Source organism: Diplotaxodon limnothrissa, linkage group LG18, assembly GCF_057381915.1.
Source record: "Diplotaxodon limnothrissa isolate DT_005_m linkage group LG18, D_limnothrissa_male_GT1.1, whole genome shotgun sequence".
NCBI lineage: Eukaryota > Metazoa > Chordata > Actinopteri > Cichliformes > Cichlidae > Diplotaxodon > Diplotaxodon limnothrissa.
The window spans coordinates 4,111,067-4,138,128 of NC_140613.1; the positions used below are offsets into that span (position 1 = coordinate 4,111,067).

General features: G+C 40.4%; 3 protein-coding genes and 1 pseudogene across 3 annotated transcripts; 3 read left to right on the forward strand and 1 right to left on the reverse strand.

Moving 5' to 3' along the window:
• The first annotated feature begins 3,343 nt into the window (after positions 1-3,343).
• On the forward strand, positions 3,344-5,393 carry LOC146612863 (tripartite motif-containing protein 16-like). Its single transcript, XM_085378401.1, has one exon. It carries the CDS (start codon positions 3,359-3,361, stop codon positions 5,039-5,041), a length of 1,683 nt encoding a protein of 560 aa, XP_085234527.1. The 5' UTR covers positions 3,344-3,358; the 3' UTR covers positions 5,042-5,393.
• Positions 5,394-9,415: 4,022 nt separating this feature from the next.
• LOC146612864 (uncharacterized) lies at positions 9,416-26,625 on the forward strand. Its single transcript, XM_085377659.1, has 6 exons — positions 9,416-9,657; positions 10,923-11,201; positions 11,688-12,512; positions 23,372-23,433; positions 24,464-24,725; positions 25,428-26,625. The coding sequence occupies exons 2-6, from the start codon at positions 10,955-10,957 to the stop codon at positions 26,354-26,356; spliced, it is 2,325 nt and encodes a 774-aa protein (XP_085233785.1). The 5' UTR covers positions 9,416-9,657; positions 10,923-10,954; the 3' UTR covers positions 26,357-26,625.
• LOC146612865 (uncharacterized) lies at positions 14,868-15,744 on the reverse strand (annotated as a pseudogene).
• LOC146612866 (tripartite motif-containing protein 16-like) lies at positions 19,947-23,431 on the forward strand. Its single transcript, XM_085378393.1, has one exon. The coding sequence runs from the start codon at positions 20,013-20,015 to the stop codon at positions 21,678-21,680; it is 1,668 nt and encodes a 555-aa protein (XP_085234519.1). The 5' UTR covers positions 19,947-20,012; the 3' UTR covers positions 21,681-23,431.
• Positions 26,626-27,062: the final 437 nt, after the last annotated feature.

Consider the following 27,062-nt stretch of genomic DNA (forward strand, 5'->3'; position numbering starts at 1 on the left):
TTTAATCTGAAAACTGAGTGTATGTTTAATTTGTCACAGTAGGGGAAGCACAGGGAGAATTAATGATGGCTTCACTCATCTTAGAGGAGGTCCCGTATGTGGTCATGCTGATTCACAGTCACAGCTTTCTCTGACACTTAGGGCTTATCTCATTTCTCTAATTATGATCACTGAGTCATCATGAGGGAAATTGCAATTTCAAAAATGTATCTAATAGACAGAGAAAGAGTCTATCTTACATTGTTTATGTACTAAAGAGGCAACACAGCATGAATATACAAACCACAGTGTGAGGAGCACCTCTTAGTCTTGTGAGATTTTTTGTAAGACGATTGGTTGCATATTCAAACTTTCTGTCCCTCACCGTTAATGTGTGATAAATAAAAAGAACAAAAAACTCAAGTGCGTGTTTAAATTTCATTAAAAGTAGGCCTAAATAAAACAGTTTTCATGAACACTATGTATTTATTTGACATCTGAGATCAGAAAATGCGACAGACTGTAACAAAATGATAAACAGTCAGTGGAGCTGTGACAACAAAGTGAAGATGTTTTATTTTGTTACCTTTTTTTAAATTCCTCTTTCCTTGTGCTGCTTCCTTGTTTCCTTCTCTCTGGTGGGAAAGACCCAAATTACAAGGAGAGGAACTGACGATATGCATGACAAAAATAATTGAGTGTAACTGAACCATCATTAATATATCAGTGATTTTCCTTCTGTGAGAACTGAAAGGTGGTTCATCAAATAGACTGTTTCAATAATTTCAAAAAAATAGAAACACAAAAAACTAGAACAATGTCCACCCTGACTCTAATACATTTTATTTTGATTTTGTCAGTAATAGGGGTGGCAAAAACTACCGAAGTCCAAGACCCACAGACAAAACCAAGGTAAAACCAACCAACCAATTAGGTTAAAACTCCATGAAAGCTGCAGAATCGAAACTCTTGGGACCAAACAGAGAAATGACAAACTGACTCTCTGCCAAAGGACAAACGGAAACTGGCGCAATATATTACATACACAGCTAACGAGAGAGGAAAGGAAACACTTGGGAAACAAGAACATCTGAAATTAATCAAGAACAAAGAGACAAAGGAAGCTTGTCTTGTGTCAAATGCAAGACACAAGAAACAACTGTGTATCAAATTAAAACAGGATGTAACAAATGGGAGAGAGACAAATTCTTAACAAGAAACAAAAGTAGACTGAGGAGGCTCTACTAAACTGCACCCCAAACAAGTAAATACAAGCCAGTGCTCAAAATGTAAAGAGAACCCAGGATACAAAAGTAAGCAGAACTAAAGACTAAAAGTCCAAATGATAATCTAAAATACAAAACTCAAAGTACCATCAACTTTACAAAGCGAAATGTTGCCATGTTTGTATGTCTGAATAAGTTGAACAATTTCAGGATATATGAAGATGCATCTAAAATGCATGCTGGCTGCAGGATGACTCAGGTGTCAGTGTTTCAAACTTAAACCAAATAAAGCTGTATTAAACAGCTTTCACCACTAGAGGGTAGAAATTAACCAATACAGCCTCAAAGCTTTGACCACAGAATGTGATGAGTTCCATAGTCAGAGGAGCACAGGGTTTGCTTTAGACAGTTTTTCATTACTAATGAGAAAAACTAAATAGTGGAGCAGTGTTGGTTACATGTGTGGGCAGCAAAAAGAAACAACATTGAGCACCCCCAGACCTTTGCTCAGTTTAAGCTGCTTTCGCTTACAAATTTTTGCTCAAACTGAAAAAAGCTTTTATCTTTTTAAGCTAGTTAGTTAGAGTCATCTCAAGGCATTTAATAAGTCTAATATCTCTATTAGAGGAACACTCCCCATGATTCAACAGTACCCTATGAGCAAGCACTTGGCAACAGTGGTGAGAAAACAGGAAGAAACCTGCAACATAATCAGGACTGGGAAAGGTGAGGATAAAGAGGGCAAACAGCTGGCAGGTTGTTTGGATGTGTCAAGTGTGTCTGGAAAATGCAACTCTTGAATTAGAGACACATAGCAGCCTTTCCAAAAGAGCAGCAATATCAATATTTTAGATTTCACTGAAATCCATCAGGGTTTACAACAACACCTCAATCACCTCTGCCAGGCCCAGACAGTTGGGGTCTGGGATTTTATTTTATTTTTTAATTTATTTTATAAATATTATAATCATTATCTAACTCTGCACCAGATGTCTGCTGGGAAGAGAGACTATGCCTACTAGTGTTGGCCAGAGGGGCCGATGGCGCGATATGGCAGCCTCGCTTCTGTCAGTCTGCCCCAGGGCAGCTGTGGCTACAACCGTAGCTTGCCTCCACCAGTGTGTGAATGTGAGAGTGAATGAATAGTGGCATTGTAAAGCACTTTGGGTGCCTTGAAAAGCGCTATATAAATCCAATCCATTATTATGTTTCTTTAACATGCCCCATGCATGTGTTTTTATAATATACAAACACAGTATATGTATATATATATAAAATATATATATATCTACAATGTACACCTTGCAGATAAAATCAGAAATACATTATCACTGCCTAAGAGGACTTTGTAGTGGCAAAGTTGAATGAAGTTAATTTTTATCTTACATGTAATCATAGTAATACAAAGAAATGTTCCAACCTCTGAGTAAATAAAGGTCATTTTTATTACGTGTCAGACTGGTTAAATTGTTTATTTATTTCATTTACCTGCTGTTATAATATGGGAAATCCTTTTAAAAAAAAAGCTGCTGTAAAGGCAGTTGCAAAAAACCATAATCAACCCTGCCATAAGTAGCCAGGTTACGGGGACGTCTCTGAAACAGCTGACCTTTCCGCGGTATTATTCAAGGATTCTATAATGAGAGACAAAGGTAAGACAAAAGTATTTTTGCTTGAATCCCAATGTTTCAGTAGCTTGTAGAACAATCTTTTGCAGCAATAACTTCAAGTAATCATTTTTATATGTTATTTTACACCTGGATGTGAAAGAAGGTGTACTTTCTTTTTCACCTAACTGCATGAAAATATATGCATATATATTTATTTGTAGTTGAGAGATTGTATCCCCTGAAAACAAGTTCAATCACAAACAAGTTCAATATCTGCAAGAGTTCATCTGTGCAATGATTTGTACCTTGTACTTTTTTATGTCTATATGGTGAGTAAATCTTGGTTGCATGTTAATGTGTTACATTTTTATTACACTTATTCTTTCAGGTCAATTTTGTTCCTGCAGTAAGTTAAACTGAAAACCTCCCTCACCTTTCTCCTATTCCCACTGTACAAGTTCCAAGAATTTGAACTGCATGACTCATCAGGCACCTTTTGAAAAAGAAACACATACAGCGCAGTTACTGACACTGAGAGGAGAAATGGCGCAGAAAGGAGTTCAGCTGGACCGAGAAACCTTCTCTTGTTCGATCTGTTTGGATCTACTGAAGGATCCGGTGACTATTCCCTGTGGACACAGCTACTGCATGAAGTGTATTAAAAGCTTCTGGGATGAAGAGGAAAAGAAGAAAATCTACAGCTGCCCTCAGTGCAGACAGACTTTCACACCTGACAGACCTGTTCTGGAAAAAAACAGCATGTTATCAGTTTTAGTGGAGAAATTCAAGAAGACTGGACTCCAAGCTGCTCCTGCTGATCACTGCTATGTTGGACCTGAAGATGTGGCCTGTGATGTCTGCACTGGAAGAAAAATGAAAGCAGTGAAGTTCTGTTTGGTCTGTCTGGTGTCTTATTGTGAGAAACACCTTCAGCCTCATTTTAGGTCTCCTGCCTTTGGAAAACACAAGCTGGTGGAGCCCTCCAAGAAGCTCCAGGAGAACATCTGCTCTCGTCATGATGAGGTGATGAAGATGTTCTGCCGTACTGATCAGCAGAGTATCTGTTATCTCTGCTCTGTGGATGAACATAAAGGCCACGACACAGTCTCAGCTGCAGCAGAAAGGACTGAGAGGCAGAGAGAGCTGGAGGTGAGTCGACAAAACATCCAGCAGAGAATCCAGGACAGAGAGAAAGATGTGAAGCTGCTTCAACAGGAGGTGGAGGCCATCAATCAGTCTGCTGATCAAACAGTGGAGCACAGTGAGAAGATCTTCACTGAGCTGATCCATCTCATCCAGAAAAGAAGCTCTGATGTGAAGCAGCAGATCAGATCCCAGCAGGAAACTGAAGTGAGTCGAGTCAAAGAGCTTCAGGAGAAGCTGGAGCAGGAGATCACTGAGCTGAAGAGGAAAGATGCTGAGCTGAAGCAGCTCTCACACACAGAGGATCACATCCAGTTTCTACACAACTACCCCTCACTGTCAGCACTCAGTGAGTCTACAGACTCATCCAGCATCAATATCCGTCCTCTGAGCTACTTTGAGGATGTGACAGCAGCTGTGTCAGAGGTCAGAGATAAACTACAGGACATTCTGAGAGAGGAACGGACAAACATCTCACTGACAGTCACTGAAGTGGATGTTTCACTGTCACAACCAGAGCCAAAGACCAGAGCTGGATTCTTAAAATATTCATGTGAAATCACACTGGATCCAAACACAGCAAACACATGGCTGTTATTATCAGAGGGGAACAGAAAAGCAACATTAATGAAACAACAACAGTCTTATTCTGATCATCCAGACAGATTCACTGTATGGTATCAGGTCCTGAGTAGAGAGAGTCTGACTGAACGTTGTTACTGGGAGGTGGAGTGGAGAGGGGCAGGAGTTTATGTAGCAGTCGCATACAAGAATATCAGCAGAAAAGGAGGTAATGAATGTGGATTTGGATGTAATGACAAATCTTGGTCATTAGATTGTTACAACAACAGTTATATATTTTGGTACAACAACATTAAAACTCGTGTCTCAGGTCCTCGTTCCTCCAGAGTAGGAGTGTACCTGGATCACAGAGCAGGTATTTTGTCCTTCTACAGCGTCTCTGAAACCATGACTCTCCTCCACAGAGTCCAGACCACATTCACTCAGCCGCTCTATGCTGGAGTTTATCTTAGTGGATGGTTTGTGTTTGAAACAAGTGTTGAATTCTGCAAACTGAAATAAATTGAGATAATTATCAGCTGCAAGAGTGAGGTTGGTATTAATTTTAAATTTTTGAGTCTTTTTGTTTGTGTATGACATTATGGCAAAAATGATCCAGTATAAATCTAGTGCAGCAAGTTTTTTTTTCACAAATAGCAGTTGGAATGTGTTTATATGTCTGTTGGGAGAGATTTTGTGTTAATGTCACCACTGTGGAAGAAAAATGTGCAGCTCTGTAGCCTGAAGATGAAGATAAACACAAGCTTGGGGGGGGGGGGAATGGCCCCTTCCACCTTTACAGGAGTGGAACACTGTGTGTTGTGTTTGTAATGTGTTTGTAACACCTCTATAACACACCTTTCCTCCACAATGACAGCAGACTGATTAGTCATTAGAATTGGGACTGATGTGCTTCAGTCACAATTCTCTGCATTAACATTTTATTTTTGTTATTTTTAATGTTATTTTAAACTCTTTTACCTTTGTTAACAAAAAACATTTGCTTTAAGATAAAAAGTGGAGATTTTAATTTGTTTGCTTTTTAATTTCACGATTTATTTTGTTCTCCTTGTGACTAAAAATAATTCATTGACAGGATTAAAGGCTACTGGAAACCAATGATATGAAGTTTGTGTTTAAATAAATACATTTAAATATTTCAGTCTTGGGAACATTTTTGTGTTTTGACAGTTTTCAATAAAGATTAAACTTCAGAATGGGTTGGTACTTCTGTACTTTTGTACTTTTGTACTTTAGCGTCACAGTGTTTTATAGACAGAATCCAGATGAGTAAACACTAACATCTGAAAGAAAAAAATATCATTTTATTTGGTTGCAGTGTATGTAGACTTTACTCTTTTGACTTTTGCCCATTTTATGACTAGATAGACACTGGGTGATATTTTTGTGCAAAGATTATCTATTTCACCATTTGGGTTCAACAGAAAGATGTCATTTTCTAAATTCATGAATATGTTTTTAGCTTTGCTAAAGTACACAACTAAAGTACAGAGCACTAGTGGATAATTTTGTGGAGTGCTCTGGGAGAAATCATCTACTTCTGAATGTGGATCAGGTCAGAGAGACAGGAATCAACTTCAGAAGGACGAGGACAGCTAAAAGATCTCTGTCTATCCTGATACAGGATGTTGATGTGGTGGAGGAGTACCTGTGTGTCTACATCAACCAACATTTAGTTTGTAGACAAAAAGAGATGAGAAGGCCCTTTTTCTGAAGAAAGCTGAGATCCTGAGAACTGGTGATCTTCCATCCATGTAGAACTTCTTTAAATTTGGCTACTTTCCTTTAAAAAATATAGTAAAATGTAAGCAAGGTTTATTTTTGAGTTTTATTTATAACAAGGAAGAAATTAAAGGAATAATATGAACCCTTGATCCCTTCTCTGAGGAGGAATCCAGTGATTCTGTTGCACTGTGGTACTTTTCTGCCTTTGTTTGGGTCCTTTTGTCAATGAGAAAAATCACTGCAAAACAATACAAAGCTGTTATGACTTTTATCCTGGGGTGATACACTTCTAATAGGAGTGGTCTGAAGAGGGTCACTGAATAGCTGATAAGTATATGCTATGGGTTTAATGTAGAAACCATGAAATACTGAAGCTGCTTTGGAAGCACATGATGCACAAACACCTTACTAACAAAAGTTTTCCTTTAATTTGTCAACTGTTTGCATGTTTGGCTCCGGCCCATTTGTTTTGAATTATGATGTCATGAGCCTTTTTAAGCCTAGGATATATTTGCTGTGTGTGACAGCAATAATGCAATTCAGTCAATCATGTGAAATCATTTCTCTTTTTCTGAATTTTACTGACACTGGTCAGTTGTATCATTGTGAATGTCCTTAGGAATATTGGGAGGCAGATTAAATAAATTAGTTTTTTTTTTGTCGTACTGTGTAACTGCAAATAATCTGACACTTGGTATATTCCTCTCTAGTCATTAAAAACATTTAGGGGTGCATATTTTCTACATTTGGTTATCACCTGTCCACCAGATTTTAGAGTTTGTAGTTACATTTGGGGTGACACTGGTCTCATATTGTGTACTCCATATTGTCTTTAAAATGCATGAAAGTATTGCATGAATTTAAGCGTGACAATAGAATTTAATCCTCTTAAGCTGCTTCCTTTGATGTGGAAAATTGTTTTTGGGCGCTTTAAATACTCATACATGACCCTTTTATCTGTTTAGCGAGACAAATAGAGATTGTAATCAATGAGCAGATCATTTGTTATGTTAAATGTTATTTTAGATGTTGGAACACATTTTTCTTATAAATCAAATGTTGAACACTTTTTTTTCTCACTCACTCTCACTCAAATCTGACAAAGAAAATGTCAAACTAATCTGCGAAAACCATGGGTTCAGAGTTCAATGTTAGAGCAGAAGATTCCGCTTTCTTCACTAAAACAGCTTTACGTTACACAGAAATTAGTGTTGTTTTACTGTCTGATTGAAGACATTTCTTGATGCATCACACCATCACAAGTAAAGTTGCTCCGCAGTTTCCAACTCTGATATGTTTTAGGAAATTTGTAAACTGAAAACTCTTCTCTCCCATCTTTCCATGGTCCTTGAATGCAGCATCAGTGTTACAGGTTGTGACTCCTGTGAACAAACTGACACAGTGTGATATTACACATATTTAAATCTGTCTTTACTGATGATGTTGAAGCTGCTGAAGGCTCAGTGAAGTTTTGTCTTCCTGCAGGTTAACAAGTGAAATCTGAAACTGATGCACAACACAAGAGGGCGCCTTCATCCTGCTAACAGGGATGTAGAGGAGGTTAAAGCACCTCAGCTCAGGTTGTGCACTGTTTTACATTCTGCCATGTTTTTAGGCTGAATAAAGCCTTTATCATAAAGTGCATTGTGTCATAGATCCTGGTAAACTGGATCAAAGCATCATTAGTTAGTCACTTATTTAGTTTGGAGCTGTATCATTCAACACTGTAGCAAGATTTCCTTCAGCTTCTGTTAAAAACAGAAGAGGACTATTGATGAGAACAAACAGCAGGGACACAGTATCAGCAATCACCACGGTTTAACATGACCAGTAAACATCTCATAAAATGGTACATCGTGGTCTACAGTCTGTTTCCTTCAGTTCTGTAAGTTTCTCAGTTTTCAAGTTCTGTTTAAACATCTTTTAGTTAAGTTTTCATGTGTTATTCTAGAACTCCTGTTATGAATGCTGAGTTTGTATTTCCACTGTTTCCTAGTTTAGTTAATCATGTTTCTGTTTTCAGAATGAGTTTTTTTTTTTTAATAAAGTGTGTAAGAAAGAGACAGTAAATGCAAAAGACTAATTCACAGCCGTATTTAGTCAGATTTGTAGAGACACAAACTGTTCACAAATGTTTGGCAAAACATTTTATAGAGGTCAGAATCATACTTTTTATTCATTTTATTAATTGGTGTTAAAATAGTGATGATTAGTGGTGTTCCATGCAGAAGGAAAAAATGAGGGTCATGTGGCAAATTAGTTAAAACTATTTTTGTCATCAAAGTGTGATTGTGGCTGTTTTATGCTGTCAATAAAATATGTAGATCTTTTAAGTAAACATTCAAAAATAATGCCCTTTACAGTGAAAATACTTCAGTAGAAAGAGACGCTAAATGTTGTTTTAAGTGTGTATCAGCAATAAAATGCCCTTATGATAAAACAAAACAAAAAAATGTTAAATAAAACAACCCTTGTGTGTTTTTTCTTTTTCAGTTACGTGAGACATATAATGTTTTTGGATTAATTTTACTGCTATGTTTATGTGTCTGTTGTATATTATTGCTGTTGATGTTTTCATTAGTTCATATATTTTGGAGTTTAGATATATTTTGAATTAAGTTATGAAACAGTTATGGAAATGTACGATTTTGTCAGCCCATAAAGAATACTTTGATACATCACTTTATCCTTAATTTTATCAGAAACATTCAAAATTATCTCTAGACATGAGGACAATTATCTGATATTACAATTAAATATAAGCGTAACGGTTTCAGAGGATTGTAGTTGGTGCAGTATATTCAAAGACAAATATTTGTCTCAGAGAAGTAATAGAGTTAAAGGGATAAAGGAAATGCAAATGAATAAAGAAATATTTTATTTCCACTTTTGATACATTTTTCCCAAGTGTAACATACAATTTACATGTCGTTGGCGTTAACGTTGCTGTTGGCTCCAGGAACCAGCTTAACGACCTTGTACCTGTCCGTGAACGTCTCTCGGCCTCGGATACCAATGAATCGCTTCTGTGGCGGTTGCTAGGCAACAGGAGCAGCGCGACGTAAGCGAGACAGTCCCATTTAAAGCCGCTCGGTTCGGCCTTCACGGCCTATGGATGCAGCTGCTGAAGTGGGGCGCTGCTTCGTGCTGCTCACAGGCTCTGATGGATGCTAGCTTCATGTGTGACGGACTGTTAGCTGGAAGAGTTTATTTTGGTGCTACGACTGAGAAACATTTCAGGGTCTGAAGCAATAGTGGAGAGACTGGCTGACTGCTGCAGAAGAAATCTGCTCTGAGGTTAACAGAACGTCTGATCGTCCAGTATGAGATCAACCTTCAGCAGAGACTGCTGGATATCAGCCGGAAACCCGAGATAAAGTTACGCATAACAGGTAAAACTGCGATGGTCTCAGTGGACTAACACAAGAATACAACTCATGTAGGACCTGATCAGAGCTCAGCTTGTAGGCTAACATACTGAAATCAGGGAGCGGCTAATCACACAAGTGCGTCTCTTTTTTACGGTAAACTTTTAGCATTAAACAAACCTTGAGACCGAGAGAAAGTGCCTTTATAGAAGATTTATTTAGAAGATTAAGATAAAGGAGGCAGGGAGGGAAAGCTTCTGTTTTCTGCACTGTGCCACAGTTCGCTGTCTGCTTCGGTTCACGACGCCTCACTCCGGGGCTACAGACAGTCCTCTGCCGCCTGTGGTGCTCCTCACCTCCGTCTGCACCCACAGGCTTCCCGAGGTGGAGGCAGGCCGGCAGGGACTTTGAGAGATGGGCTTTACTTTCAAAAATACCCCTTAATCAGGGTCTAACCCTACAAGACCATCGTGCCTCCCCCACCATCCTCACCTCATTTTAAAATGTATATTTTTCAACTGAATTATATTTGGGTTCAAGAAAATGATGAAGTTTTTAAAATAACTTTGTAATGTTCTAATAAACAGTCTTAACTCGAACTAAATCAGCTCAAATCTCACAGATGTCAGTGTTATTCACAAAGCATGGAAACATAGTTGTTAGTTTTGAATGCAGCCACAGCAGGCAAACTATGGCTGCATGCTCCAAAGAACAGGAGCACAGTAACTGAACACACTCTTAGCACACTTACATCTGATTTTGGGAACAGTTAACAGATCTGAACCTGATGACCTGAGAGGTTTAACTGGGTCAAAGGTCGAGAGCCAATTGAGAACTGTCCAGTTAAACCAACTAAATGATGAAACCTTTGATTTAAAATGTCATGATCAACAGTATCAAAGGCAGCAATGAGATCAAATAGAACTAAGACTGAAACTCTGAGTCCCTAATAATCTTCAGATCACTGATGACTTTAGTTGGGTTGATTCTGTGCAATGACTGGCTGTGAAACCTGACTGGTACTTATCTGCTATGGCACTGTGAGATTTTCAGTTTAATCTACAACAATGACAAACATTTACTTGCAGCGTGAAGCTGGCAGCAGCTACCTGAATGATTTGTACTCTGAACTTTCCTAATAAGAGTATCAGAGCTCGAGAGTAACTTACACTTTCATTGTTCACATTTGTACAGTTTAAATTTCACTCCCATATGAGGACATGCTCAGAGTGGACTATATTTGCTCAGATGTGTTTTCCTGTCATCACATTATTAACCTTTTTCCTCAGTGACCCTTTGTTCCTCAAGATCTCCCCCTAACATGAAGTGTGAGGAAGAGGAGGGCCTGTATGACCAGCAGGTCTCCAACCAGGAGAGGAACTCCAGTCTGGACCAGGAGGGCCCAGATCCTCCACAGATCAAAGAGGAAGAGGAGGAACTCTGCATCAGCGATGACGTAGAAAAGATTGTACTCAAACAGGAGGATGAAGGCCTCATCTGGACTGAAGAAGAGCAGCTCAGACAGCTGGATAACATCTGGAAACCTGAAATGAACTTACACAGCAGGGGTATGTAAAACCGTAATGGTCTTACCTAAAAATTAATATGACTTTAATTCATTCAATAAAGATATTTTGGAAACACATCAGAGTTCTTCAAGGCCAGTGTTTAAATAAACTCAGCTGATTGTTAGTCGAGGTTTTCTGAGAGCTTCGCTGCTTTTTATCCCCATATTTTAATCCTACTTTTAAATTTCCCCTTCTGTCTGATGTTTGTCTTATCATTTACATAAACATCTTTCCAACAGTAATTGGTGGACAAACTGTGATTGGTGCATAGAAATTTACTAACGTGTTAGAAGTGAGTGCATGAAATCTTATTTTAACAGTTTCCAGGTCTGGGTAAATGATATGATGATATTTCGGATGATATTTTGATTAAACTCTGTTGTAGAGTTGGAAATGGACAGCTGTAGACACCACTGCCGAGTAGTCATTCTTGTTATACTTCTATATTTATCTAAGACAAGTAATTTTGTCCATTTGTCACCTCAGCTTTCCCACAACAGCATGAATGTGAGGAGGAACTGGTTTTTGGGGACCAGGAGAGAAACTTCAGCCTCGACCAGGAGGATCCGGAGCTTCCACAGATAAAAGAGGAAGAGGAGGAACCTTGCACCAGTCAGGACGTAGATCAGCTTGTAGTGAAGCAGGAGACTGAAGGCATTATTATCTTCATGGTGGCTCCTACTTATGAGGAAAGTGAGCCAGAGCTGGACAGTGAACGTCTCCTTTCTTCCAGCTCTCCTGAACCAGAGAGCAGAGATCAGCAAGACAACTTTCCTGTGTCAGAGAGTCAGCGTAAAACTGACACAAGTAAAAAGTTTGTGAAATGTGAGATTTGTGGAAAAACCTTTGAGTACAGATCCAAACTAACGAGACATATGAGGGTTCACACAGGTGAGAAGCCACATTCTTGCAGCACCTGCGGAAAAAGATTCAGCCTGATGATAAACTTGAAAACTCACATGAGAATCCACACAGGTGAGAAGCCGTATTCTTGTGGCATCTGCGGAAAAGAATTTAGAGACCAATCAACGTTCAAAAAGCACATGACAGTTCACACAGGTGAGAAGCCTTATTCTTGTAGCACCTGCGGGAAAAGCTTCAGTCAGAAACCAACACTGGAGAGACACCAGAGAAGCCACACAGGCGAGAAGCTGCACTCCTGCGGCACCTGTGGGAGGGGATTCAGTCAGATGATAAACTTGAAAACTCACATGAGAATTCACACAGGTGAGAAGCCTCATTCATGTAGCACCTGTGGGAAAAGCTTCATTCAGAGGATACAGTTACAAAGACACATGAGGATTCACACTAGTTAAAAGTGGGAGAACTGTCAGATGAAGCAGTCCACTGAGAAGCCAGATCAGAGCAGATCAGATGACCTCCTTCCTTAAAAAACTCTGTATTGTTTATTGTATGTAGGGGTGGGAGATATAGCCTCAAAATAATATTTCAAGAAACTTACATTTAAAAAAAATAATGTACATTTTATCAGCTCGGCAGGCAGCAGCATTTATATGTGTAAGTAAATGATGGATTTTCCATCTTTCTCTTCCAGTGAGCTGCTGTCACTGATGACAGCTTAGCTAATTCAAAGTGTGAAAATGTGGCCACCTCAAGGTGCTTGATATTGTAAGGTAAAGACCCAACAATAATACAATGAAAACAGAGAAAACCCAAACAGTCATATGACCCCCTATTAGCAAGCGTTTTGGCGACAGTGGGAAGGAAAAACTCCTTTTTAACAGGAAGAAACCTCCAGCAGAACCAGGCTCAGGGAGGGACCCCCATCTGCAACAAGGAAAGTTTTAAGTCTAATCTTAAAAGCTGAAGGCTCTGCCTCCCATTCTACCTTTAAATACTCTATGAACAACATTATAGTGCAATGTTAGTGACACGGCATACATGAAATATGAGCACATAAGTATCCTCAGGGGTGTTTTTCCTGGAAGTTTTAAGAAAAGTGTATTACAAGTGCTTACACTCTAGCTTAATATCCAAAATAACCTTGTAATGCGGAGCCTGCACAATTCTGTCATATAAGGAAAAGAAATTCTACCTGGTTTGTTTCATCTTGGGTCGAGCTTTTTAACCTCCTGCTTTTCCACCGTGTAGCACATCAGTAATTTCCATCCACTGACTGCTCTTGCTGTTATATGAAATGTAACTCGCGAGTGCTCCAGTGATGCATGGTTGAATCATTTGTTTACCTTTGGGTCGCACATCACTGCTGCTAGTATCTCCTGCTCACGTGCCTTCACAGCCCGGTTGTACTCAAGTGTGTTTTTGCTTAAAGTGTTGTAACAGGTTTGCTTTTTTCACTTTCAGTGGGAAAAGTTTTCTTGCATATTTTGCGAACATTCAGCTACCAAACTGTGACTGGAGCCCGACATATGGCTCTGGCTGTGAGACATGACTGGGGTTGACTCATTGGGGTGAATGCAAACACATGATGTTCCTCTAAACACACTTTTTTGTAAACATTTATACCAGTATTATTGCAGATCATATGATATGTCACAGCCCTAATTCTGTTTGTTGCATATTCCATTAAAACCTGTAATGAAGATGAAACACGTATTTACATTCATTTGATGTGATATTTGTATCGTGTTGAGCTGTGGAGGTGACAAAAAAGTTGCTGAGATGTTTTATTTTTTTGTTTAGTGGAGAGGTTTTACTCCACAGAGTCAAAGCTGGAAAGAAACACACATGAGACCAAACATTTTGTGATTTAATCTTGATTTTCATGAAGACTGAATTTCAGCATGTGCTCATCCTGTTGATTCGTATGTTGGTGTTGGTTATGTGTCTTAAAAGTGAAATAAAGATTTCTTTAAAACTTCTTGTGGCTATTTTTTTAAGGCACAATCTTTACAACATGAAACAACGTCTGTGAAGCACATTTTGTACAGTGGGCAGGGAGACTTGCCCATCACTGTGGTGGTGGGGTGGATGAGATTTGCCTGCGGTCACTTAAGGCTCTGTATGTTGTGGGTCTGTCCTGGTTGTCCTGCTCAAACATTGTATGGAAGTTGAGGTCAGTGCCTTCAGACCGGCCAACTATGGTGGTAATCATGGTCCCCTGTTTTATGAAGGGAGTGTAGAGGGTATGTTTGCACTTCAGGCCTCCCTAGGAAGGTCTATATCTGTAGTCACTTTCACTGTTTTCTTATTGCTGTTTCAAATTGTTGTTTCTGTTTGTAGCCTTTTTATTGAAGGATTTTGGTTTATATTATTAATATGTGCATTTGTTGTTATTAATAATATTTGCTTCACTCTCCATTTGATGTGTTTTTGGTATGTTTTACTTTTAATTGTTCTACACTCAACAAAAATATAAACGCAACACCTTTGTTCCTGCTCCGATTTGACATGGGATGGACATAAAGACCTAAAAGTCACTCCAGATACACAATATAACCATCCCTCCCAAACATTGTTCACAAATCAGTCTAAATGTGTGATAGTGAGCACTTCTGCTTTGCTGAGATAATCCATCCCACCTCACAGGTGTGCCACATCAAGATGCTGATCTGACATCATGAGTAGTGCACAGGTGTACCTCAGACTGCCCACAACAAAAGGCCACCCTGGAATGTGCAGTTTTATCTCACAGCAAAATGCCACAGATGCCACATGCATTGAGGGAGCGTGCAATTGGCATGCTGACAGCAGGAATGTCAACCAGATCTGTTGCCCGTGCATTGAATGTCCATCCCTCAACCATAAGCCGTCTCCACAGGCGTTTCAGAGAATATGGCAGCACATCCAACCGGCCTCACAACCGCAGACCACGTGTAACCACACCAGCCCAGGACCTCCACATCCAGCAGGTTCACCTCCAAGATCGTCTGAGACCAGCCACTCAGACAGCTGCTGGAACAATTGGTGTGCATAACCAAACAATTTCTGCACAAACTGTCAGAAACCGTCTCAGGGAGGCTCAACTGCATGCTCGCCGTCCTCATCGGGGTCTTGACCTGACTCCAGCTCGTCGCCGCAACAGACTTGTGTGGGCAAATGCTCACATTCGATGGCGTCTGGCACGTTGGAGAGGTGTGCGCTTCACGGATGAATCTCGGTTCACATTGTTCAGGGCAGATGGCAGACAGCGTGTGTGGCGTCGTGTGGGTGAGCGCTTTGCTGATGTCAATGTTGTGGATCGAGTGGCCCATGGTGGTGGTGGGGTTATGGTATGGGCAGGCATCTGTTATGGACGAAGAACACGGGTGCATTTCATTGATGGCATTCTGAATGCACAGAGATACCGTGATGAGATCCTGAGGCCCATTGTTGTGCCATACATCCATGAACATCACCTCATGTTCCAGCAAGATAATGCACGGCCCCATGTTGCAAGGATCTGTACACAGTTCTTGGAAGCTGAGAATGTCCCAGTTCTTGCATGGCCAGCATACTCACCGGACATGTCACCCATTGAGCATGTTCGGGATGTGCTTGACCGGCGTATACGACAGCGTGTACCAGTTCCCACGAATATCCAACAACCTCGCACAGCCATTGAAGAGGAGTGGACCAACATTCCACAGGCCACAATTGACAATCTGATAGACTCCATGCGAAGACGATGTGTTGCACTGCATGAGGCAAATGGTGGTCACACCAGATACTGACCGGTTCTGAGTCCCCAGACCCCCAATAAAGCAAAAAACTGCACATTCCAGGGTGGCCTTTTGTTGTGGGCAGTCTGAGGTACACCTGTGCACTACTCATGATGTCAGATCAGCATCTTGATGTGGCACACCCGTGAGGTGGGATGGATTATCTCAGCAAAGCAGAAGTGCTCACTATCACACATTTAGACTGATTTGTGAACAATGTTTGGGAGGGATGGTAATATTGTGTATCTGGAGTGACTTTTAGGTCTTTATGTCCATCCCATGTCAAATCGGAGCAGAAACAAAGGTGTTGCGTTTATATTTTTGTTGAGTGTATGATTATGTTTATGTGTGGTTTATAATTATATTTAAGTTCTGGGGTTTTTTTATGAATAAAAGTGACTTAACTTGTCAGAGATATGGGACTTTGGGCATTTCCCCTTCTGTCTTATTCTCAGTGTCTTGTCTCCATGTTTATTTACCTCTGTGTTGCTATCTTTGTGTCTCTGTCTCTTTCTCTTCCCCTGTTCAGTGGGATTTAAGACTTCCAACAAATAATTTCAAAGGGTCAATTAAATTTTAATAAAACCATTTTACTCAACACTGCACTCGAATTTTAGCATTTTTTTTTTTTACTCAATCATAAAAAGATTCATCTTAAAAGATGTTTTAGAGACATTTTTATTACTTTTTTCTCTTTCTTTCTTTCTTTCTTTCTTTCTTTCTTTCCTTGTTGTTTTTTAGCCATCAGAATTATTGTCTGAAGGCCAAAAAAGATGCCCAACTAACTTAATTTACCAAATGGACCATCACGGCCATGCCATATTGGTCTATTTGATCAACCTTTGTTATTATTTATTTATTTTAATTTATTTTCAGCTGTTACAGATAGGACAGACATGACTGGGGGATAGGAAGGAAGGAAGGAAGGAAGGAAGGAAGGAAGGAAGGAAGGAAGGAAGGAAGGAAGGAAGGAAGGAAGGAAGGAAGGAAGGAAGAAAAGGGGAAGAGGGACAGTGAGAAAGGGCACTTAAAAAATATCTCCCAGGTCACCTGTTGAGAGAAGAAAATAAGAGAAAACAAGCAAAAAAGAGAGCAACATAATAACACAACACCATTGCAATAATCTAGCTAAGTGTAAATAACAGTAAATATTAAATACTGAATGTGATTGTGCAGCACGCAAGATTGACATCGCATAATGTGGTTTGAGGTAGCAGCCAAGAAAGGTGTAGCTTGTGTGTGTGAACACCTGTGTGGATGAGTGCTCGTCTATTCAAAAGGCTTCTCCATGTAACGATCTGCTAGAAGGTGTGGGGAGCCATAGCCCCGTCCCCCAGGGCATGAAGCAGGCATGGAGGAGATCCAGGCCCCAGACATCCAGAGGCCCCCAGAGTGCGAGCGCCCAAAGAGGACCACCGGAGGGGCAACCGTGCCACCTTCCTGGGAAGAGCTGAGGAGAGCCCCAGATGAGGGGTCACCCAACAGCCACAGAGCAGAAGCCAGAGGGGGCTGCAGTGACGTACACGCGGGCTCTGCAGGCAGCCAGCTGTGCCAGAGTGAATCGAGCCCCCGCAAGGGGCACGACCGAGCCACAGGCACCAGGCCCCACCAAGCAGCCGTACCAGCAGTGAGCTGGTACAGACCTGAGCGTCCAGCCCTGGACACCAAGTATGCACCGATGTCTGAGTTCATCAACCAGGGAGTGTGGTGAGGGGAAATAGGCCTCCATACCTTGGAGGGCCTGAGATGTTCCAAGGGGGTGGAGTCTAAGACTAGGCACACACAGACCCAAACATGCATTCCCACCCTCATGCACACATATACAAATACTCGGCGCTCATCCAACCTGGATACAGACACAAATGGACACTGTACATGTACTGTACAGCACGGCCCCTCCTGAGAACCCTCAATGTCTACATGCATTTAAAACTGAGAGGTGGGCACCGGCGCCAGAGGTGAGGTTGAATACAAAGACTGTCCTCTGGACACCGTATAACATGCCCGATCCCAAGGCCCTATATGTATGTGTTATGAGAGTGTGAGTAATGTGGATGTCTAGGTTGTGGAATAAAATCAGTCTGCTGATAAAACAGTGAGCACAGTGAGAAGATCTTCACTGAGCTGATCCATCTCATCTCATAAAATTGAGGCACAGGTGACCAGGAGGGGACAGAGGGGGAACGACCTTTTATTGCTTTTTTCTACAACAATTTCTTAGTTCAGCTGCAGTATTTGATATCCTGTAATGACTAAAATGATAATTTAAACTAATTTACATGAAAAGATTGTCTTTTAAATGTTAAGGTTATTTAACAACTTTAAAGGCTGAGCAGTGCTATTTTTAAATGAAAAACTCACAGGCTCACATGTTCCAGGATTGAATTAGTGTCTGATAACTAGTGATGTGCGGATCGATCCTGAAATATCGATTCCTCCGATACCAATCATTTATGTTCTAGAATCGATTCTCACATTAAAATATCGATATTTTAGTAATTTAGAGTAAATTTGTAGTTTATCATTAACAGGAACACAGTGGAAAGAAACTATAACATTCGGATTGCCTACATTCAAAGGAACTACTTCCTCTTCCGCCTTTCATAGTCATGTGCGAAATACGGCTGTATAAATGTCTCGCAGCCCCTTGGCGTGCGCACTCACAACAATGGCTGAGCGTAATTGTGCGGATGTATTTTACCTCCACAAACAGCTGAGCCGTGGTTTGCAATAAATGTGGCAAAAAAAGTGAGGTGTTGTGGCCATACTTGCCAACCTTGAGACCTCAGAATTAGGGAGACATTCAAAAGGGCTGTTTGGGCGGATAAATATATTTTACAGGGTTTATTTATCGGATAAAATACGTTAAATGTCACCGTTATTATTGGCCGGCCCGGAAACAGCGGGGGTGTCCAAATTCAGAGGCTGCTTCCACCTGAGGACCGGCCTTCGCGGTCTAAAGAAAGCCGGGTAGTACGTCACGAGCTCCCTCGGTGGAGTGAAACTCTGCCGTCTGCTCCTTGCTGTCTAAAATATAACCGGACACTGACGTAAACTCTTCTGTTTAATCAGTTTTCTGTTTGACGTTTATTCAGCTGTGTGAAAACCCCGGAGGAACCCTCCCGAGGGAATAATAAAGTTTAATTTAATTTAATCTAATCTAATAACTTTAATCTCAGCCAAACCGATTTACTCACGAACAAATAAAACACTGAAAAAGCCAAACAAGAACATTTTTAAGTTATCAAAGTGACTTGTACATCATGTTTAACCCGAGTGGTGAAAGACCGCGGGGGTTTGAAGACGATGTGTCGGTCGGCTCAGATATTTGAAGTTTACACAGCTACATTCTCACCTGAAAATATGTTAAAAGTTTTTTTGCGACCCAGAAAGAGAAATAAGAGTGATATTAAAACTAAGTCGCTGCCGTCATTGTTGGAAACTGGAATTGGCTGGGCCGCGCTATGAATTCTGCGATATGGTTTTTCAACTTTGTTGTCCGGGTGGAAAATCTGGAGAAAGGTGGGATTCTCCCGGAAAAATCGGGAGGGTTGGCATGTATGGTTGTGGCAACATCACTAACCTTGTCAAACACCTCAGAGTAAATCATATCACAAAATATGACGAGCGTATGTTGAGGCGAACTGAAGAGGAGGAGAGGGACAGGTGCTGCTAGGGTGAGAGTCTCTCACGGAGTCCTTTAGTCCTCCAGGCAGGCAAGGTGTTCAAATAGCACACAACTTTAGTTTTTTTATTTCTATATGATGAACTCTGCATTATTAAGTGATAAGAAGAAGGTATTCTGATGTCCTGTAATCATTATGACGCTATAATTTGAGATACAATAAATAAAATCCGTTTTGTACAAAGTATCGGTATCGGATCAGTATCGTCGATACCACCCTGAATATTACTTGGTATCGGATCGGAAAGGAAATCAGTGGTATCGCACATCACTACTGATAACCCTCCCTCTTCCTGCTCTCTAACTCAGCACCTCCTCTCTGTCCACATGTTCCCTTGTTCCCTCCCCTTCTGATCTGCAGTTTGAAGATGGGTGCAACCAACATGTGGTGACGTATAAGAGCTGACAGATCCCATTCGCTACAGAAACATATGTTGTTTAGATCAGAGCAGTTTCAGTTCTGAGGAAGTGAAACTCACACAGTCACTGACACTGTTGGGTGAAATGGCGCAGAAAAGTGTTCAGCTGGACCGAGAAACCTTCTCTTGTTCGATCTGTTTGGATCTACTGAAGAATCCGGTGGCTATTCCCTGTGGACACAGCTACTGCATGAAGTGTATTGAAAGCTTCTGGGATGAAGAGGAAAAGAAGAAAATCTACAGCTGCCCTCAGTGCAGACAGACTTTCACAGCGAGGCCTGTCCTGGTGAAAAACACCATGTTAGCAGTTTTAGTGGAGGAGCTGAAGAAGACTGGACTCCAAGCTGCTCCTGCTGATCACTGCTATGCTGGACCTGAAGATGTGGCCTGTGATGTCTGCACTGGAAGAAAAATGAAAGCCTTCAAGTCCTGTCTGGTGTGTTTGGTCTCTTACTGTGAGAAACATGTTAAGCTTCATTATGAATGTCCTGCATTTGACAAACACAAGCTGGTGGAGCCCTCCAAGAAGCTCCAGGAGAACATCTGCTCTCGTCATGATGAGGTGATGAAGATGTTCTGCCGTACTGATCAGCAGAGTATCTGTTATCTCTGCTCTGTGGATGAACATAAAGGCCACGACACAGTCTCAGCTGCAGCAGAAAGGACTGAGAGGCAGAGAGAGCTGGAGGTGAGTCGACAAAACATCCAGCAGAGAATCCAGGACAGAGAGAAAGATGTGAAGCTGCTTCAACAGGAGGTGGAGGCCATCAATCAGTCTGCTGATCAAACAGTGGAGCACAGTGAGAAGATCTTCACTGAGCTGATCCATCTCATCCAGAAAAGAAGCTCTGATGTGAAGCAGCAGATCAGATCCCAGCAGGAAACTGAAGTGAGTCGAGTCAAAGAGCTTCAGGAGAAGCTGGAGCAGGAGATCACTGAGCTGAAGAGGAAAGATGCTGAGCTGAAGCAGCTCTCACACACAGAGGATCACATCCAGTTTCTACACAACTACCCCTCACTGTCAGCACTCAGTGAGTCTACAGACTCATCCAGCATCAATATCCGTCCTCTGAGCTACTTTGAGGATGTGACAGCAGCTGTGTCAGAGGTCAGAGATAAACTACAGGACATTCTGAGAGAGGAATGGACAAACATCTCACTGACAGTCACTGAAGTGGATGTTTCACTGTCACAACCAGAGCCAAAGACCAGAGCTGGATTCTTAAAATATTCATGTGAAATCACACTGGATCCAAACACAGCAAACACATGGCTGTTATTATCAGAGGGGAACAGAAAAGTAAAAGTGAAACAACAACAGTCTTATTCTGATCATCCAGACAGATTCACTGGATGGTGGTATCAGGTCCTGAGTCGAGAGAGTCTGACTGGACGTTGTTACTGGGAGGTGGAGTGGAGAGGGGGAGGAGTTATTGTAGCAGTCGCATACAAGAATATCAGCAGAGAAGGATATGAATGTTTATTTGGACATAATGACAAATCTTGGTCATTAGATTGTGACAACAACAGTTTTACATTTCGGTACAACAACATCCAAACTCGTGTCTCAGGTCCTCGTTCCTCCAGAGTAGGAGTGTACCTGGATCACAGAGCAGGTATTTTGTCCTTCTACAGCGTCTCTGAAACCATGACTCTCCTCCACAGAGTCCAGACCACATTCACTCAGCCGCTCTATGCTGGACTGATGTTTTACTGTTATGGAGCCACTGCTGAGTTGATTAAAGTGAAATAGACTGAAGTCTTTCATATTGTTGTAAGTTTAAATCTGTATTTTAGTTCCCTTTTAGTTTCTCTCCATCATTATTGTGGTATTTATGTGCTGCACATAAATCAGATGTCAGTCAAACATTATGGGCAGTACCTCGACATCTTCAACATGTTGTCTTGATGTTTTTACGTTTTATAGGTGGAGCTCTTTCCTGTGTCTGTTCAGCCATGGAGACTATCAATGCTTATGGATATTTTTATTTGAAAAATTTCTCCACATGACAACATAAACTTCTCTATCTTCTAAATGTTTACTGAATATTTTTCTTAGGTATTTGTATGTTGTTGTTTCTCTTCACTGATCTTAACAGAGAAGTCTACAGACCTTCCTTTATCACACAGATTTTATTCTCATTTGTACATTTATAAAGAAAACAATTAATTACAGAGCAATAAGAAATTTTAAGAAAGTGCACTATATCATAATTTATAGTAAAGTGTATTAAAGCATCGTTAGTTAGTCACTTATTTAGTTTGGAGCTGTATCATCTGACACTGTAGAAACATTTCCTCCAGCTTCAGCACAGAATGTTAAAAACAGAACTATTAATGAGAACAAACAGTAGGAACACAGTATCAGCAAACATCATGGCTTAAAATGGAGAGTAAAAATCTAAAAAGAAATAAACAAATTAGTAAAAAGGATTTCCTGTTGACATGTTATTGGTCCTATCTTGTCTGCAGCACCTCCAGGATGCTTCTTATATGTTTCTGGTTATTTTTGCACCAATTTTAGTTTTTGTCAGTAGGAAGTTCAAGTTCAACTCAGTGTGTTTGTTTGTTTTTTTCAAACTGATGCCTGACCTTGAACACCAAACATCTGTCAATAAAGCAATGATATAAAATGCTTATATTAGTACTGAAAAACTGCATATCCACTTTACAAATATAAATAATGATATAAATCCACAGCTGAACTGGAGGAGCAGCTGATCTAGTTCACTCATGTGTTTCTGGACTAAGAGTTGGAGCAAATACCTTATGATTCAGTGATGTTTGTTTTTGTTAAATATTTTGTAGATCCAAGAGTGAGTTTGACTCATGATGATGATGTTCCGAATTAAACAAAGTTGGTCACAAATTCTTCAAAGCTGTTTATTAAGAATATATTCACTTGGACTCATGAGACAGGCTTGTGATCCAAGGGAGCCATCAACTGGACAATTACTGACATGACAACAAAAAAGCTAAGTACAGAGGGGGGAACAGAGGTGAAAATACTTGCTTTAAAGGATTGTAATGTTTCCTTTTAAAATAAGTCTCTAAGGTCAGACAAAGGGACAGAAACTCATAGCTTTCTACCAGCCCAATGACAAAACTATAAGTTGTTTTTTAACATCTACTTTTTCATCTATTTGGCAGTCACAGTGAAAAGTATAAACATTGGCACGCTTTGTCTTGTGATTCTGCTGTTCGTAAAAAATGACCATGCGCAAAGTACCAGACTTTAAGGCTTTGACTTGATGCCAATGGCCTGAGGAGGACAGTATTACCCTTGGACATGTGTAGTCTGCCGTCTACTCAATAGAAGAAGAAGAAGCGCGGAAATGGCACAACTGTCTTCAGTTTCTGGGAGAGTTTAACAATGAGAGACTGATGATGCAGAAGAAATCTCCGTGGTTAAAAACATTAAAAACAGTCGTCCAGGATGATGAGATCCGCCACTGGCTCAGACTGCTGTATATCAGCCGGAGACCCGAGATGAAGTCACGCAGCAGGTATGTAAAACTGTGATGTTCTCAATGAACTAACACAGGAACGATCTGAGCTCAGTCTGTAAGCTAACAGGCTAAAATCAGAGAGCAGCTAATCAAACAAGTGCGTCCGTTTTTTTTAAAGGTCAACTTTTAACAATAGACTTTCATGAGACACATCAAAACCAAACAGGGAGGGAAAGCTTCGGTTTTCTGCACTGTGCCACAGTTCGCTGTCTGCTTCGGTTCACGACGCCTCACTCCGGGGCTACAGACAGTTCTCTGCCGCCTGTGGTGCTCCTCACCTCCGTCTGCACCCACAGACTTCCCGAGGTGGAGGCAGGCCGGCAGGGACTTTGAGAGATGGGCTTTACTTTTAAAAATACCCCTTAATCAGGGTCTAACTCACTAAAAGATGGCCACATGTCTCTCTCCAACTTAATCTCTTTCTTTTAAGTAATTGTTTTTCATTGAAATGAAATTAATTGTTCAATAAAATGATTACATTTATAATTGAATTAAAGTTAAATGAATCAAGGTGATTTTGACTTTGCTAGTTAACAGGAAGAGAAACAAACTTACACAGGATAAAATGAAATTTGGACCCAGCAGAAAAAGTCAGATCACAGACAAACAGAAACATTCCTCTTTGGCTAAAATAAAATGCAGATTATTGCTCATCTGCAGTTTTAATCATGGTGAATAATTTATGATTCAGCCAAGTAAGATTCTTCTGTGTGGAGGTTTTTCCCCTGTCAAAAGGCATTGACCATTACCTTCATCTAAACATGGAATTTAAGTCATGTAGTTGCCGTTGTTTGTTTTTAAAGAGGTCATAATATTTTTGTGATGGTAGAAATTTATCTTCAAAGTAATAGTTATAAAGTGAATTAATAAGACTTTCCAACAAAGAGAGGGAGTCACATGGTGCTTCTGAAACATTTGTACAAACCTCTCTCACATATGTGAGCAACATGCTCACAGTGTACAGCCCTGCTGACTGAGGCTGCACCTTTACCTGTCTAATCTTTTTCTTTTTACTTTGTTCCTCAAGTCCCACATCAACATGAAGTGTAAGGAGGAGGAAGATCTGGCTGGCCAGCAGGTCTGGAAGCAGGAGAGGAACTTCAATCTGGACCAGGAGGACACAGATCCCCCACAGATCAAAGAGGAACAGGAGGAACTCTGCATCAGTCAAGAGGGAGAACAGCTTGTAGTGAAACACGAGGATGAAGGCATCGTCGTCTGGAGCGGGGAAGAGCGGCTCAGACAGCTGCATAACATCTGGAAACCTGAGAAAGATTTACAGACCAGCGGTAAAACTGTAATCGCTTTTCTGAAGTGTTAACATTAATATTAAACCTACAGTTTGTATCAGTCAGATCTATTTAATGTGTATTCGTGAAAACATGACAGGGAGTTTTAAATGGACTGGTTCTTATATAGCGCTTTTCTACTCAATCTTGAGCACTCAAAGCGCTTTACAAAACTTGTGCATTCACCCACTCACTCCCATTCGCACAAGCACATTTTTCTTAGTGCTTTCTACCAACATTCAGACACACATTCCACAGATCAAAGAGCAACTTGAGGCAACTTGGAGTTAGTATCTTGCCCAAGGATATTTGAAATGCAGACTAGGTGAAGCCGGGAATCGAACCGATCAGTAGATGATCTGCTCTACCGCCTGAGCTACAGCCACCCCCAATAGTGAAGATTATTTTGAAAAATATCAAGATGTAGATCAGTTTCGAGATCAACTCCAAAATAGATCATCAGTCAGTCAGTAATAAGTGAGTTCTTTTTTGTTTGAAAGGTTTTTTTTACTCTTAATGTTGCTGAAAAATGTCAGAACTCAAGTTCTCATTTGCATCAGAGTGCACAAATAACTTCATTTTTACACACTTTTAATTTCACCTGCAAATGTGAGCAACATGCCCTCATTACAGACTTTAACTAAAACTTTATCTTCTCAGAAGTGTTTTTCTATAATTACATTTTTTTTATTGTTCGTTTAGACCTCCACCAGCAAACTGCCTGTAAGGAGGAGGAGTTTGTCGCCAATCAGCAGGAGAGGAACTCAAGTCTGGACCAGGAGGACCCAGATCCTCCACAGATTAAAGAGGAACAGGAGGAACTCTGCACCAGTCAGGAGCTGGAGGAGATTGTACTGAAGCAGGAGATCAATAGTTTTATGGTGACTTCTAGTTTTGAGGAAAGTGACGTCAGTGAATCAGAACCAAACGATGACCAGCTCCTTGCTCTTAACTTTCCTGAACCAGAGCTTGAGGAACAGGAAGAAAACCAGCATGTGGACTCGGGATCAACTAGAAATGCGGAGCTGAAGAAAAGGAGACGTCACAAAAACCGAACAGATAAGTCTCGGAGTGAAACTGATACAAGTAAAAAATCTGTAAGCTGTGACACTTGTGGAAAAACTTTTCAGTGTAAATCCAACCTGACGAGACACATGAGAGTTCACACAAGTGAGAAGCCACATTCTTGTAGCACCTGTGGGAAAAGATTCATTTGGAAATCAGGATTGGAAACTCACGTAAGGATCCACACAGGCGAGAAGCCATATTTTTGCATCACCTGTGGGAAAAGATTTAATAAGAAATCCGGATTTGAAAGTCACGTGAGAATCCACACAGGCGAGAAGCCATATTTTTGCATCACCTGTGGGAAAAGATTTGGTAAGAAATCAGGACTAGAAACTCATTTGAGAATCCACACCGGTGAGAAAGCGTATTCTTGCAACGTCTGTAGGAAAGAGTTTAGAGACTTGTCGACTATGAAAAGTCACAGAAGGATCCACACAGGTGAGAAACCATATATTTGTAGCTCCTGTGGGGAAAGATTCAGTTGGAAATCAGGACTGAATTTTCATCTAAGGATCCACCTGAGTGACAAACCAAATCACTGCAGCACCCGAGGTAGAAAATGACCTCATGCTCCAAGTCACGGTACATTTCCTGTCCACAGCAGTGAAGGGCACTCTATGTTGTTTGTTCCAGCCCTGACTTTATGTTTCTCTAAGTTTGATATTTTTTTTATTGGTCTTTAAAGGTGACACAAATATTTATTGAACATGGATGCTCTTTTAATATTTACCACAGAAACTTGTATTTCTTCTTCAGTATAGAAGAAAACAAACATGAAAATGAGTTTTTCATCACTTGTTCCTTGTAACAACCATGATGTGATTCCTTTTTATCAGCCAATAAATACGTTTTGATACACAGGACTAAAGATTTAAAAAAGTTCAAGACAAGTATACAATTTTTATTTAAATATGTTTTCTTTGTGATTTATGTTAATGAAGGTTATACTTCAGTATGGCTTTGACCTGGTTGTCCTGGTTATTCTTAGCAACATGTTGCAAGATTTGATTAAAAATGTTTGTGACTAATTTTGTGTATTGTGTAATCCCTGCTAAATAAAAGCAGTTAAATGTGCTATATTGGCTCATGATAAGTGTTTATATCATTTTGCCTAAATGCAAGTAAACTCAATGTTTGCCAACTCTGTGTGTGCAGTTTGCTTCATAAGTACAGTAACAGAACTTGAACTACATGGAGCCTATTTTATTTTTTATTTTTTATTTATCTTTATTTATTTCAGACATAATAAAACAAACAATAAAAAAAACA

Excerpts from the sequence above, each read along its gene's own strand:
- LOC146612864 (XM_085377659.1), top strand. The coding sequence starts at position 10,955 with ATGAAGTGTGAGGAAGAGGAGGGCCTGTATGACCAGCAGGTCTCCAAC. Across the intron at positions 12,513-23,371 it reads ACACATGAGGATTCACACTA|ATCCGCCACTGGCTCAGACT; the intron begins GTTAAAAGTGGG and ends CAGGATGATGAG. Across the intron at positions 23,434-24,463 it reads GAGATGAAGTCACGCAGCAG|TCCCACATCAACATGAAGTG; the intron begins GTATGTAAAACT and ends TTGTTCCTCAAG.
- LOC146612866 (XM_085378393.1), top strand. The coding sequence starts at position 20,013 with ATGGCGCAGAAAAGTGTTCAGCTGGACCGAGAAACCTTCTCTTGTTCG.
- LOC146612863 (XM_085378401.1), top strand. The coding sequence starts at position 3,359 with ATGGCGCAGAAAGGAGTTCAGCTGGACCGAGAAACCTTCTCTTGTTCG.